Source organism: Hippocampus guttulatus, chromosome 1, assembly GCF_054856545.1.
Source record: "Hippocampus guttulatus isolate MCC_2025c chromosome 1, RoL_Hgut_1.0, whole genome shotgun sequence".
Lineage (NCBI taxonomy): Eukaryota > Metazoa > Chordata > Actinopteri > Syngnathiformes > Syngnathidae > Hippocampus > Hippocampus guttulatus.
Window position 1 is genome coordinate 5534812 of NC_141261.1, and position 15736 is coordinate 5550547.

General features: G+C 42.2%; 1 protein-coding gene across 2 annotated transcripts in view; it reads right to left on the bottom strand.

The window, feature by feature from the left end:
• Positions 1 to 4348, bottom strand: part of sema3g (semaphorin 3G) — a 50113-nt gene extending 45765 nt beyond the window's left edge. For both annotated transcript variants that reach the window (XM_086105838.1, XM_086105829.1), the window contains exon 1: positions 4013 to 4348. In XM_086105838.1, coding sequence (XP_085961964.1) covers positions 4013 to 4115 — 103 coding nt within the window. In that variant the 5' untranslated portion in view covers positions 4116 to 4348. The remainder of the gene's footprint in view (positions 1 to 4012) is intronic.
• Between the last annotated feature and the right edge of the window lie 11388 nt (positions 4349 to 15736).

The window sequence follows — 15736 nt, forward strand, 5'->3', positions numbered from 1 at the left end:
GGGGGGTGGCTTTGAGGGACTCCTTCCTCCAGAGGTGAGGAAAGAAAGAGGATTGAGGAGACGCATGCGATGCAAGAAAGTCACACTGACCCCAACAGACTCCAGTCGGGCGGAAATTATTAAAAGTGTCTAACCTGTGATGTTAAAGGTCAAAAGCTCAGGAAGCATTTGTCCAGTAATAACAATGTTATAGGCGGGAAGTTCTTCCCGATTCTGCAAGAACCTTGCAAAAAAAAAAAAAAAACTGACCGCTTTCCAGAATGCAGTAAAAAGCTGTTCATGGCCAATTGACAGTGAGGGTCGGAAGAAATGAATCTTAGTCACTACTTTTTTCTCTCCCTCTCCAGTATGCGTTAAAACTAATGTTATTCCGATACAAATTTTTTTGGCCCCCGATACCGATTCCAATACGCAGCTGTGCAGTATGGGCCGATGTCGATACCATTATACCATTTGAAAAAACTAAATCTAAGAAAATTTTCTTGTTGTAATTCTAAAAAACTGCAGACTCACTTGGATGTAAAATCATTCATAGTTAAATCATCACTTTTGAACGGGTAACATAGTGACTTGGGTCTCTGACCCACGATGCCCTCAAAGTTGCTGTCAAAATGCATTACTTCTACGATGAGTTATTTATAATTTGTGGACTGGAGGCATGCAGAGTCATTTGAGACCCCTGGCGAGAATTTCAAGACTTCCAAGTGAAGGCACTCTTATTTACAAACAAAAAATGTAGGACGTTATGATAGCACTCTTCTTGGAACAAGCTGGCATCATTTGACCGGTCTGATTTTGAAAGATCGATCATCCGGGAGGGGCTCAGAGACGCTTCTCTTCCACATCAAGAGCAGCCAGATGAGCTGGCTCGGGCATCTGATTCGGGTGCCTCCTGAACACCTCCCTGGTAAGGTGTTCCTGGCACGCCCCACTGGCAGGAGGCCCCGGGGACGACCCAGGACATGCTGGAGAGATTATGTCACCCAGCTGGCCTGGGAACACCTTGGGATCCCCCGGGAAGAGCTAGAAGAAGTGGCTGGGGAGAGGGAAGTCTGGGCTTCCTTGCTAAAGCTGCTGCCCCCCGCGACTCAACCGGATAAGCGGTAGAAAATGGATGGATGGATGGATGGATTTTGAAAGTTTATCCGAGGAGTCGGCGTACCCTCCGATCAACTTCACTTTTTCTACCATACAGACTTTCAGCCACTGCTTCCAGTGTCGATGTAATGGGCAGGAGTCATTATAGGGACCTTTTTTCACCAAACTAGGCATACTGGAAGTAGACCGATGACCTCACACTGGATAAGGCTTCTCTTCGTATTTTCCATCCACCTGTGGGCTCTTAAATATGCTGGCAATCAATTGCCGCTAGGCTGCCAAAGTAACTAACATGAGAAGTCTTTCATCGCCACACTAAATTCAGCTGGCTTGCACATGCAACGCAACTAATAGTCAATACAGTAATAATGTTAACCAACAGGCACACAACAAACAACTCAAACATGATGGAACATAACAGTCGTAAAGTGAAAAGATTTAGATCTTCAACAGTGAAACATTATGGGATGAAGTCATTTCAGCCTAATGTCTGGGAGAGTGATGTCACATTTGTGCCATGGCACGTTTTCAGGATGGTGACGTCTCACGTGGCCGAAATGTTCATATGTCTGCGGTTAACTGCTTTTGGACAAGTCGTACCAAAAAAATTAATAAAATTAAAAAAATCAACTGGCAAGTTGGTTCCTCTATATCCCTCAGTACGGTCGTCACAGTCCATTCAACAGGAAGACGACGTGACTGAAATCATGGCACGGAACTAAGGGAAATCCTGTGCGATATGTATCGCGGATCAAGACTATACACGCCCACTGCGTCCTGACTGGAAGCAAACAATGAGCTCGGCTTGGCAACAACAGAGTCAACAGCCCTTGAAACACAAACACAAGCAAGCACATGCACCATCGTTTACAAGCTTATCATGAGACAGATAAATGAGTCACGGCCAAAAGCGAGTTCAGATTAGATGCAAAAAAAATTATTCACACAGTGCATACAATACATGGACAGCTGGCCATTCCAAACAGGAAGTGAAAAGTGAGCAAAATGTGGAATGTGTGTGAATTCTTGTCCATTAGGGAGGTCAGCATATGTTGCACCTGCGAGGCCTCGCTCGCTTCACTTCAATCGCTGTTCTGCCAAACTTGTCCAAGCTTGATGAAAAGTGTTTCGACTGAGAAATGTAAAACTAAACTGCGACAAATGTCACATGATAAATGATGGTGCTGTTTTCACACAAAAACTTCCTTTTGAGGATTCAGACAACAAACCTAATTAGGTTCAGAACTGCATAGTGAGAATACTTGATTCTCAGCATTCATACAAAGTAGGGCAGCACAGAAAAGCACCGGGCTTTAGCATCTACATAAAGGCTTTTGGTCAATGTACAAATGTTTGCTTTCCGGTATTTCCAACAACAGCACAATGAATGCAAATGCAAGCGTTCTCCATATTTTTCTGCACCACAGAAATGTGCGTTATCTTGTAGCATTCAACAAAAACACCGCATGTGCTCAGCATTCAAACAAACATTTACCCTAAAACGGTATTGATTCTCAGCATTGATGCCTTTTTGACTAGAGCCCAACCGATTAATCGGCGTCGATGAGCTACTTTAAAATCAGCCAAATTGGCAATTTTTTTTGCAGATTTCCATTTTCTTTGAAAAAATTAACATTACCGTACAAGACAACGAAAAGGACATTCAAACATCCCACTCCCAAAAAAATATGCACAAAATTGGCCGATTTTTGCTGATTTTTATGCTATGATAAAGTTATCCAATTTGTTTATAATTAGTTTATACAAATACCGGACAAATAAATGTAAAACAATCAAATGTTCTGCCTGTAATTCACATCTTTATTGTTGTAAGTGTTAACTGACTCAAAAAACAAACGATTTTATTCATTACATTTTTTTCCAGTAGATTAATCAGTTATCGGAATTTTACTCTGCCAAATACCAGAATCGCATTGGCCGAAAACAATCCCCATTGGGTGGGCTCGAATTTTGACAACAAATAGTTGAGTGCTTAATATTCAGCAGACAAACAAGTAAGCCTACTAAATCTTAGCATTGACTCAGTTTTATGTGCGTAAAACTGCAAAAGTCGCATTTGACTCTCAGCACTCGCACAGTGAACGTCCATCAAGACAACAAGACTGGAAAACAGTCGCTAGCATGTAAGACATGCGCTTGGTCGTTTATAGTCGTTTTTACAGTCACTCATCACACTTCATAACCGAGCCAACATCCTCCTCGGGTGTTTGCGCACCGCTGCGAATAAATTCTAATAGTGAGTCAATCCCATCGCGCAATAGTGCAAACCTGCGCCAAATCACCTCCGGCTCTCAACCCACAAGCACGCCGCCCCCGTTTAACCTGTACAGTAAAAGCACCGCTGCAGGAAGCCCTCAAAACAGAAGCCAAAAATGCACATTAAAAGTTTCCCAACCTTTATTGAATGAAGGCACATATTTTACTGTACATTAGGGGAAAAAAAGTTTAATACTGTACTCGTTAATTGTACCCTCTGCCATTTAGCGGAACTGCAGTTCAATGTTCTGCCAGAGATTGTTGTCGTTAGATATTTGAACAAACACACATTATCTGGAGTCAATCAATCCTTTCCAGACTAACTGACCCAAATTGGATAATTTCTCGTAGAACGCCTGATTATCCCTGATGGTGTAATGGTTGGAAATAACTGCATTTAATGATAATGTGCAATCACATGCAAGCACACTATTCAACGGTCCCTCAAATTGACCTTAAAATCCCCAATTTTCATGCAATGAAGATTTTAATTTGTAATGCTGACAGCCACCTGCACAGACAGAAACACAGATAGATAGATAGATAGATAGATAGATAGATAGATAGATAGATAGATAGATAGATAGATAGATAGATAGATAGATAGATAGATAGATAGATAGATAGATAGATGTACCTTTATAGGAGAGTCTGAGGCGCGGCACATTTGACTTGCTGTTGGATGAGACGCAAGTGGCGAGGAGTGCCAAGAGAACGAAAATGGGAGTAAATCCTGCCATTCTTCCCGATGAAACCTCCTTTTGGCTAGACTGGCTCCTCAATTTTAACCTCCCCTCTACAGCATTAGATTGAATATTCCAAGAATGTCAAGCCGAGAATGCTCCTCTTATCCTGAAGAGTCCACATGAGGAGTGTATGCGTCCCAAAATAAAGGCTGGGGATGCGCAGATGCTGGTTTTGAGCAGGCGCACTGATGGATTGACTCACTTGGGTCAGGACTGTTCTGCACTTCCTCACTGCTTCCAACACGTGTGCACCAGAAGAGAGGACAAGTATGTTTGGAGCCAGGAAAGAAGCGCCACGCCTCTCTCCCTACCCCCTTTTCGCGCTTCTCTCTCTCTCTCTCTTTCTCTCTCTCTCTCTCTCTCTCTGTCTGCACAACTGCAGAGTGTGGACTCCACTCTTGAATGAAAGCAGCATTCCAAATGACCAAAACAGTATGTGTGCTTGTGTTTGTTTGTTACAAAAACTATTTCAGTGCAAGTTGGTGTATGGATAAAAAGATACAAATGTTGGGTTTTTCCACTTTTGTTCATGGTGACCATCCATGCATTCATTTTCTACACCACAGGTGTCGAACTCAAGCCCCGGGGCCAGATCCGGCCCGCCACGTCATTTTATGTGGCTCGTGGAAACAAATCAAGCATGTCAACGCTTGCGAAAATCTCTTACCAAAATTTAACATTTTCATTTGTAATAAATAGAAATATTGTAAGTATTTTCTTGTAACCAAACCCGTCATTACAGTAACTTAAACAATCGTTATTATTGACTTTTTTAAATTTGGTTTCAGTCAGAACGGCCCTCCAACGGAACCGGTAACTAAAATGTGACCCACGACAAAAATGAGTTTGACACCTGTGTTCTACACCACCTGGTCAAGGTCGCAGAGAGCTGAGTCCATCTGAGTTTGGGCAAAAGGCAGACTGCACTTTCAAAATCAGCTCGCCGAGACTCCGATCCCAGCGGCAAGTCGTATCGAAAATGGATGGATGGACAGATGAACCCATTAAAAATGTACTGAAGAATAACTACCCTGAAATCAATGACAGCATTGTTTGCCAGTGTCCAAAGGTTATGTAATTGTGCCCCTGAACCAGTAGACCTATACAGTATCAAAGAGTTGTTCCATCAGATTTTGGGACACTTGAAGCTCACAATCTGCAAAGCGGACGTGAACCAAAACAAATCAACAACAGTTAATGTTAGCATAACAAGTCACGAAGAGGTTTCTTTATCTGATATCTGATACCACTTTTACTATTGACATCCACACTTATGGTTCAGTTTTCATCGACGTTGCATGTGCACCTTGATTGGCGCAAAGCTCGCTGTTTATGTTTGCCAATTTGGCAGAAAGTCTGTCTTAGGTTTTGCCTGCTCAGACCACAAATAAATACAAATTTGGCCTGGCGTGAATATATTTTTTAATTCAGATTTACAGCAGCACGGCATTGCATTCTATATGCATACAATGAATGCTTATTTGCCCTGAATTGTGCCAATTCTCCACCCTAATTTATGGCTCATAATCTCTGCCATAAGAGGACACACCTCAGCAGCACGACAACTTCGACGACTACTTTCGCTATAATTTTTGCTGCGCGACCTTCTCCTTCAACATCAAACAGCTAAGGCCCACGTAAATACACGTAAATAGGCCCACGTTTGGTCTATCTGAGATGCTCTTGAGCATATCACCTACAGCAACTCCCCAAACTGCTGACTGGATGTCTAGCCCACTACTTGTGGTATGTCCGCATGTAGGATAGATTCAGTGGTCTCCAACGAATCGCAGGGGAAATAAAGACAAACAATTACGAGCAATTTAGGGCCTTCGATGGACCTAACGTCTGTTTTTGCAGTGCGAGAGGAAGCCGGAGTCCTTGGAGAAAACCCACGCAAGCACACGGACAACACACAAACTCCACACAGTAAGGCCAGAGCTGATACTTGAACCCCCAAACCTTCGAACTGCGAGACACACATACGAACCACGTGACCGTTGTGCTACTTTTGTTAAGCATTTCAATTGCAATCCATTTTTCAAAATTCCAATTTAAGACAATGCAGACAAAGGCAACGCTCCCACCTCTCTCTCTCTCTCTCTCTCTCTGTCGGACGTGTTCAGTGGTTTAATGAAGTTGTGGGGTACGTCCGCGACACCCCCACTCTCTTCTTCATCTATTCATACTCAAGCCCAAGTGAACACAGGGGTCGTGGCAGGGTGAGGGGGGGTGAGCCATTCAAGGTGACAGTGTTACCACAACCATGAGTCTTGGGAACACTTGTTTTGAAGCTAGAAAGAGGTTGCCCTTCATTTCATGCTGCTTGGGGAAGGTGGAAGATGAGTTGGGTGTCCAAGCATTCGTGGGAACGCTGGATGGTACCGAAGACTCATGTGTCTCACGGCATTGTGGAAGACTCCCTTGAAAGACCGCCTACTTATACTTCGTAACAGGTTCTCTTCTTCATGGAGGAACGTATGATCCCCAGGCTTATACTTTGGCGACATTTCTGACCGGCTGGCACCAAATACTCCCGTTAGGAAACCACAAATATACTCCATCTCTGTTTTGATCCCATTGTCTCTCCCAATCTTGTGTCTCGCGATTAAGGAAATGATTGCCGTGAACAAATGGGAAATCTGGTCTAGTTCCACTGTTATTGTTCTTCCGTTTCAAGTAAACACAGACTGTCTGACTGAGATAAACACGCTGCCATTTGACTTCATGCCCACTGCTTTGTTTCTTTTTATTGTAGACCAGGGGTCTCCAACTCTGGACCTGGAGGGCTACTGCCCTGCCTGTTTTCTAGCTCTCCCAGGAGCAACACACATGATTCAAATAATCAGGATGGTTCTAATGCTGCTTCAGAGCTGGCTGATGAGCTGATCGTCTAAATCAGGTGTGTTGCAGCTGGGAGAGCCAGAAAACAGGAAGGACAGTAGCCCTCCAGGCCCGGAGTTGGACATGCCTGCTGTAGACCAACAGCAAGTGGTGTTCGAGCGTCTGGTTTTTGATTCTTAGAATAAGTATAAAATTGCTTTCATTCCTTGTCGTTTTACATATTCATAAATACCGGACTTATCCTATTTCCGGGGCCACTGAGTCGAGCATTTCGATAATTAGGAGGGACAGTCGAACTAAAAGGGTACTCAGAAAAGAGCAGACCTCCATTAAGATTGAACCAAATTATGAACATCATAAGGATTGCAGGCAATCAAGTAGTGGTAACTGTGGCAAGCCTCAACATAGCCTCAGATGAAGTGGTCTTAGCTCTCTGTGACTCCTGATTGGACAGCACTTCACAGCAAAGACTAAAGGACAATGTGACATGAGAATGCAATCAGGGACCGCAAGCAATTTATTGGGTGACTTAATGAAATTGCGCAACCAGCAGCCTCTGCTCCTTTCACTAGTTTGCTCCCATAATTCATCAGAGGAAGTGGTTGAAGGAAAGGAAAAATTACAATTTTCTCACAAAGTGACGCTGTATCAAAGCAAGCCCAGACAAGTTCGACCATATGTCCTTTTATTTCCCTGGAAACCTCCACTTTATAGGGACTCACTAAAAGCACAACTCTGGCCAAGTTGACCATTTATTAAATTTCCCTCAGGATCAATAAAGTGTCGAGGTCTCTCTCTCGCTCTCTCTGTCTCGCGCTCTCTCAGTCTGGTTTTTACCATGACTAAGTCCTTTTGATTGACCACCTTTTTCGTCATTATTCATGCAATCGCTGTCCAACCCGCATGCCGTACGATAGAGCAGCAGCACCAGTAATCGGTTTCATTGCCAGTGTGTGTATCGTGATAACAGTCATGTCGCAACCAGATCAGCGTCGACTCAATTTGGCTGAGGAAAAGGTAGGGTAATGCCACTTGGACAAAGTACGTTTTTTAAATATTTAGGTTTGATGGAATACAGCCGTGTATATCACCAATATTTACAAAGAGCTTTCCCCCCTTTACACGTAAACTCTCCAATGTTTTGGAAAGTCCATCCGTTTCCCAAATACTCCAAGAAGGATTTTCAGTCACAGTGCATGAAAAAAAAACTGGACATGCGCATGGCGTCGATGTGAATGGAAATAATGACAAAAACAAAATCAGAGTAAATGGAGTCATTTTTCTTTCGGTTTGTTCGCCTTTTTTTTTTTTTCATGTCCAGCTTGGATCATTTCAAACATGATTCTTTGTCTAGGAATCCCTGAGTAGATATTATAATGTTTTACCCTCCTAAAATCACACAATGTTAATTGACTTTGAGAGGAACAACCATTGACTGAATTCCCCTTTGTTGGAGCGTTGCGCTCAATTGTCTGATTGAATTCTTCTGTCTGAGACTCACAGAATCCTCCAGGGAAGGATAAGACTCTTTCAATCATCTGTGGAAATCAAACACAAGACTCCTTCCCAGCAACTTGTCATTGTGTCACTTTGACCAATCAGAGTGAGGTCCTTGAGTGCAAAACCGGGAATGGCATCCCAGTGCGGGAGCAAGAGCAGAAAGAGTACATGGAGAGCACTCTTCAGGTTCGGGGAGAGCGCTTGTGTCATTCTTTACTTTACTTATCTTAAGGTTTCATAAATGTTTCAGCTTTCTTGGCAGAATGGAGGTGCACTGATTCAGAACAAAGTGTCTCTAATGGTTGACATATTTACAGAAGACAATTCAATAAAAGCACAGCTTTTGAGATATTCTAAACACTTAAACTGTGTCAACAAATTCTTCATGGCAGGCCCCAACAGACCATCAAGTCCAGCAATGAAACTCGGGAGTGGTGTAGTCTGCGTAGCTTCAGCCAAGAAATTGAGGAAGAAATGAAAGGAACTGGACGTTTCTTGTGTTGCTGACTTTTCACTTTTTAGCACAAAAGCTTGCTCCATCCTAAACGTTTGCTCGAAAACGGACACGTCTCGTAGGTTTGCTTGGTAGGTCTGCTTGATTCACCCTTACTCGTAGCTTCTCGTCGATTCCAGCTACACGCCAGACAGATAACCAGGATGATTGGGAACACTGGCCATTGATTCCAACCACCTGAACAAGTCACACGGAAGGATCCAATGGACCAGAGATTCATCCATCCATTTTCTGATTTGCTTTAACCTCACAAGGGTCGCGGTGGGTGCTGGAGCCTATCCAAGCTGTCTTCTGGCAGTAGGCGGGGGACACCCTGAACCGGCTGCCAGCCAATCGCAGGGCACATAGAGACGAACAACCATGCGCGCTCACACTCACACCGAGGGACAATTTTAGAGTGTTTGATAGAAACCAGAGTACCCGGAGAAAACCCACGCAGGAACGGGGAGAACATGCAAACTCCAGAGTGGGAATTGAACCCAAGATCTCTGCACTGTGAGGTCGACGCGCTAACCACTGGGCCGCACACCAGATTCAACAGACAGAAAATACCGTCCAGTCCACTCTGGCTAAGTCCATTAATTTCACTATTGACCATCATTCTCCAGAGCGTCAGTAAACGGCTCTGTGGTGCCATTTACCAGACAGAGACTCGTCACGTGTTTCCAGTTTGCACTCTTCTCATAGAGAAACAAACTAAGAGTAGGCTAGCAGGCTAAAACATGCATCAAAGTGGCGGCCATGTTGACGCAGGTGACTGTCCAGTCAAATGTACTTAATATCGTGCATATTAGCAGCTTAAAGGAACATGTTATTTCGTCAGATGCTAGTTGTGTGCATGTCAGAGTTGAAGAGAGTCTTCATCCAATTGCAAATAGTCAATGGTTGTAAACAGTCAATTCAGCTAAGATATGAATGCTATTAAATGTAATTGTGGCCACGTAACTACCTCCGGTATTTAACTCTGTGATAGCAAAGGCGTACTGTAGGTAGTCAAAGGTCGTCGTTAGGAAGTCGAATTTCACCTGTTCTTTTCATTATTGCCAAATTGCAGTTCATTACTGTACACGTCGGAAGGGTTGATCTTTTGCCAAATATCAGGAAAGGCTCGCAGAGGGAATTCAATACGCGGCGCACACACTTCCTGTTTGCCTGCATTCCCTGTATCTGGAGTTACGATGCTCTTGACAAAATATACATTTCTGTTCATATTGTGTATAAAAACAACTGGATTTGCCCCAAATCATGATACACATTGGAGCGAGTTCTCTGACAAATACATTTCTCCTCGATAGAGATAATAACGTGAAGTGATTCAAAAAGCGAAATGAAACGGAACTCAATGATGTGAGTCATGACCACAAAATCTCCTTAAAGCTTGAATTTTACACGAGAGAAAGTTTTATAGGGGTATTTAAGAGGCCAAAGTGTTATTATTGCACGAGGCCCTTTCAGCTGTATTAACAGTATGTCCCACTGATGCAGAACAAAGGCTTTTAAAATGACTTCCTTATGCAGTTTGCCCGCTAAGTGAGTATTTTTGAAATTATACAGGTCCCTATGTGGTGACCCCCAAAGTGGCAGCCGAGTTGCAACCTGGTCTGGTAGTGTTTAGCGTCTAGTGGTCAGTGGTGAGTTCGTAGTTTAATCAGGACGGGCGGGAGTCCCCCGCGTGTGAGAGTTCACCGCTAAGGTCGGTGTGTAATCACTCTTAATTGAGGATGGGGGGCCCAGACTCCCACAAGGGGCCCATATGGAGCTTGTGTGGACGTGTTTGTGTGTGTTGGATCACATAATAAGGCAGTCTTTATGTTTGGCTCGCCGACATGAGGATATTATCTATTTATCTGCGGTGGACCCCCACATAATGTCAACCCAGCGTTCAGATGGTCGGGTTACCTTATGCTTCGGCCCATTTTATGGATGTACTTTGCTTTTAATCTCAATTTCATATGGGTAATGGACAACAGCAAATTGCCCCCCCCCCCCTAAAAAGGAGCCCAAAAGTGTGCAGATTTTGTAAATTTATTTTTCTTTACAGCTCAGATTGTGATGTGAAAAAAAATTACTTGCACATACGTGGAATTTTTCTTCATATTTGCTGGACATAAACACACACGAACATTGTGTTCATGTGTTACACACTCACTGGTCACAACATTAGGTACAAATGATCTAATGAGAACCAAGACAATGGTTGTTTCAAAAGGTTTATTATTGTGGTTGTAGTTTGCTGGTGGAAGGGATGACTGGAAGCCGCTTCTAATATGTTCATGCTTGTATGTGTAGCTAAGGAAAAAAATGGAAAAATTAGAAAAAGCTCTCCATGTGATACACGCAATTGTAAAAGACTAAAGCAAAAATAAAATGTTGAATCAATACTTTGCTGACATTGTCAACAGAAAAAGACCAATAGTAACTTCCGCACTTTAGAAAATGGGTGGCACTAAATGATATCGTCGCCACAGGACCATTTTAGCCAATCAGAAGCTTGAAGGCGCTGCCAAATATTTTTTTAAAAAATCAGAAAAGTGTCAATAAAGACAAAATTAGTTTTCCAAAAGGTAAGACCTTAAATGCAGTTTTTATGTGGACCCACCGACTAACAATTTGAAGTCATATGACACAGATAAATTTGTTTATTTTATGTTCTCATAATAAAAAACAAAAATGTATTTTATTGGTTTGATATATATACACCTGTATATATAGATATTTTTTTTTTGTGTGTTTGTGAGTGTATGTGTGCGCACGTATGTGTCTGCGTATCCATGTATCTGTTTATGTGCTTCTCCAACATTTCCTGCCCGCTGTTGTTGTCTTTCCTGCCAGGCCTGTCCTGTTTACCATCCACTCAAGCAAAGAGGAGACATCCAAACAATAATCATGGGATGGGAAGCAAACAAAAAGTCTGGTCGTGTGTGTCCACTCAAGGAGGACAACGTGATGATGGCTTCGTGGTTCCTACAACATGCCGAGGTCACCGGTCTGCCCTGCAGGTTACCGGTCCCATGCACCCTCGATCACTTTGTGCTCAAAATAATGTCATCTCTCACACACACACACACACACACACACACACACACACACTGGCCGTCGTCTATCACCTCTTGACCTGTAGATCATGGTCCCAAATGTTTATTTTCTGATTAGCACCATCCTTTAGGACATCCATCATCGCTGTCAGAACGTAGAGGGAGGCTGTTTGTGTGTCTTTATATTACTACAGGAGCTCATGAGAATGTCCTGATAGTGAGCTCTAAATTAGAGTATGAGGATTGGACACAATATGTCGCATTTAAAATGCAGCTTCTCTGTCTCTATTTTTCGCCCCATGATCATTTCTGGTTCCTCACAGTCTATTTTTTGCACTCTCCATTTTTTTTTATGTTCGCCTTCTCTGGCCCGTTGACCTTCTGAGTGCTCTTTCCCACTTGACTTCCGACCATAAACCTCGTGACCTGGGTTTCTCAGGTGCATTAATAAGAGCAGTAAAGTTGGTGGTTGGGCGTGTGTAGATGTGTTGTGCATGTGTGTGTGCTCACAAGAGAGTGAAAATCCAAGCAAAAACTTGGCTAGGGGATTTGAAAAAGGGGAATTGGACTGGACGTAGATTGTAAATCTGACGTGGTTTAAGTTCTCATTATGGGGAAATATTTCTTCTTTTAAAGCCATCTGTGCGTCATAGTCTGCTTGTGTGACACACATAAACACACCGGTGCTGTGTAGCTAATTATTTTAGTAATTGGCACCCTATGGCATGGAGGCATAAACCATGAGAACAGAAATTAGGATACATGTGGATGAATTATGAGGAACATTTGATATGATGAAATTCATTATGTGTTACATATTTCATCATTTCTGAGAAAATAGATCGAAGAATTATGCTGCTACTGTCATGCTTCACCCTTGATGTCATACGACCAGAACCGATTTTTGCTACATGCTTTTCGAAGACTTGATCAATGCTAACAAAAAGTATTGCTCAGCTTGGTTGTTTTTCTTTCCAAGAAAAGACTAGCGTGGCGTAATTCACTGGATGTGAGGCCGTAGACATGGTGGAGGGACGTACGAACAGTTCCAAATAGCAGTCAGTTTTGCCCCAAACCACATGAATGCTAAAAATGAATGTCCCCTTCAATAGGATCACCTTTATTCATCCCAAAATTCATACATTTGCATTTAGAATCTAAAATAATAATGATTATTATTCATAGGTGTCAAACTCGGGTCCTGGATGGCCGCTGTCCTGCGTTGAACCTGTTCATTTGAATCAGGCGTGTTGCAACAGGGAGGCTTGGAAAACATGCAGGACAGCGGCCCTCCAGGACCTGACTTTGACACCTATGATTATTATAATCCCACCAATGATAGTCCTCCACTCTGAGTCATCCTCAAATTAAATTGTATGGAAAGAGACTGCAAATAAATGTGCATCAAAGCTTTGAGTTGTACACGGCTTTTTGGCTCTCAGCGAATATGTGATCATTATCTTTCATGCAGAACCCATCAGTGATTTAAAAATATCACAATAAATAAATAAATGAAAAACACCGCCTACACTCAACATGCACTGCAGCACTCCCCCGTCTGCGTACGTCAATAAGGAGCTGAACGTGGCATTGGGGGTGGGGGGGAGTTGTGGCATTTGACCGTGAGTCAGTCAAGCATTAAGACTCGTGCCGAGAATGGATAAAAGCATGAAGTCGAAGACCAGATTGGAGTGTTAATTGCGATGGACAACTTTATGTAAAGTACTGTAAACGTTTCTTGGGCCACCAGAAGATTGATGCCACGGAGACGACATTCATGTTTGTTGTTGTTGTCTGAAATTTAATTTTGCTCCGTGTACAGCACGTTGCATACAGCGCTGGTTGTTTTAAAGTGCTCTATAAATACAGTTGAGTTGAAAGTGCACTCGACTCCGGTGGAACTACCGGTACTTCAGAAGGAAAAGCTTTTCTGGCGCACCTTGCATTTTTAATCTAAAACGTCCCTACTATTGATGTGCATGGAACACTGTTTTTCATACATTTTTGAAGGTTATATGAGAAGGTGGATCGTTTTGAAAATGTTGTCTGTACACAAATGTTTTCCAAAACGCCAAAGAGGTTATTTTTTTTTTTTTTTTTTTTTTACTTTATCGAGAGCCAACCACCGTGGGTCCAGCCAAAATATTAAGCGCATATGTGTACATTGACATATGAGCTGCACATCATTTGTCTTATCAGTTCACCCTCCTGAGGGTGTTGAACTATTTGGGTTCGCTGTAAAAGAGAGATTCAAGTGCTGGTCTGTGCCTCATCTGGGCTGGAGGTGTTCGATGCAGTAGAGAATAAAAAAAACATTCTCCAGTTTCTAAAGTATGTGCAAAACTGCTCTCTACTTCACTCAATGTTTGGATGGGTGACTGCAACATTAGATATAATAGCGGCGCTTATTTTGTCACCTTCAACGTGCTCCCTGTTTTAATCCCAACTGTCTGTATTCCAACTCGAGGCCATCTTCTCTGCAATTTGATTTTGTAAAAGTGAGAGAGTTCTTGATATACAATCTCATCAGAAGCATAATAGAGAACCTGAGATACGTTAGCCCATTTTGTCAACAGTCTCCAATCAAGGTGGATAGGATGTTAAGTACAAGTTTTTCTAGCTGATATGAAACAGAATTTCCTGCCAGAAGGTTGCATCAGAAATGTATTTACAACTAGCTCTGGATTTTCTTTGAAGGTGAAAGATAAATAACAGTGAGCTTTTCAAGACATGTTTGTTCTTTCTTTTTTTTCTTTTGATCCCAAAACACAGACCTGATCTCTGCTTTTTATCCTTTTTGGATGGATGGACTGAAAAAAGGGCGAGAGGGAAAAAAATTTGGATTTAATGTTTCGTTCACATGTATTATATATAGCCTGCTAAAACACTATCGGAAAAAGGACTAAATATGATTCAAACTGAGGGCAACTATTAAGGCATTTAAGTCACTTTGTTCAGCATTATCATAGATTCCGATTTTTCACGATCGCAACTTTTTATTTCATGTTGGCCTTTGATTTTTAAATTCGATTAGTTTTAATTTGAACCTTTTTTGCTTGTTTTTAATTAGGGTCAGGACGAGACAGATTTTGAAATGGGGGGGAACTGAAGAACTCAGAGAAAAGCCACACAAAGAGGGGCGAGCCTTCAAACATTCTGGCAGACATTCATTCAAAACTCTCATGTGCTGATATTTACTGTATGTTGCTTAAACATTATTTGAACCAATAATTCTTTAAATGGTTGAGGTAGACAGTGGGCGTAAATAAGATTTAAAAAAACCCAATAACATCAAAACAATCAAGAGCAAGAGTAAAATAAAATACAAACAAGAATCTATGAACAAATGAGAGCGACTACGAGTTGTTTCAAGAGGTCTAGAAAATAACACTTGACACACACCAGCAAACAAGTTCAATAATCCAACAATGTGTAGTAGAAGTCGGGGTGCTTAAATACCCAGCCAAGCTTGATGGGGTAACGAGGCGCAGGTGCACCTGCTGGACGGAAACGCCCTTCACTCCAGCTGCAGCTGGAACACAATCAAGGCAGCACATGACAGTTAGTCTTAAAAGTGCTGTATGTGAGTCAAGAAAAACGGTCTTTCTATATTTTAAAACGATGTTTGATTTAAAAAATAATAACCAAATTACAATTGCAAAAAAGAATGGCATTATCAAATATCGGTACTGTGTATCGGAGAGGACTCAAATGTATGAACT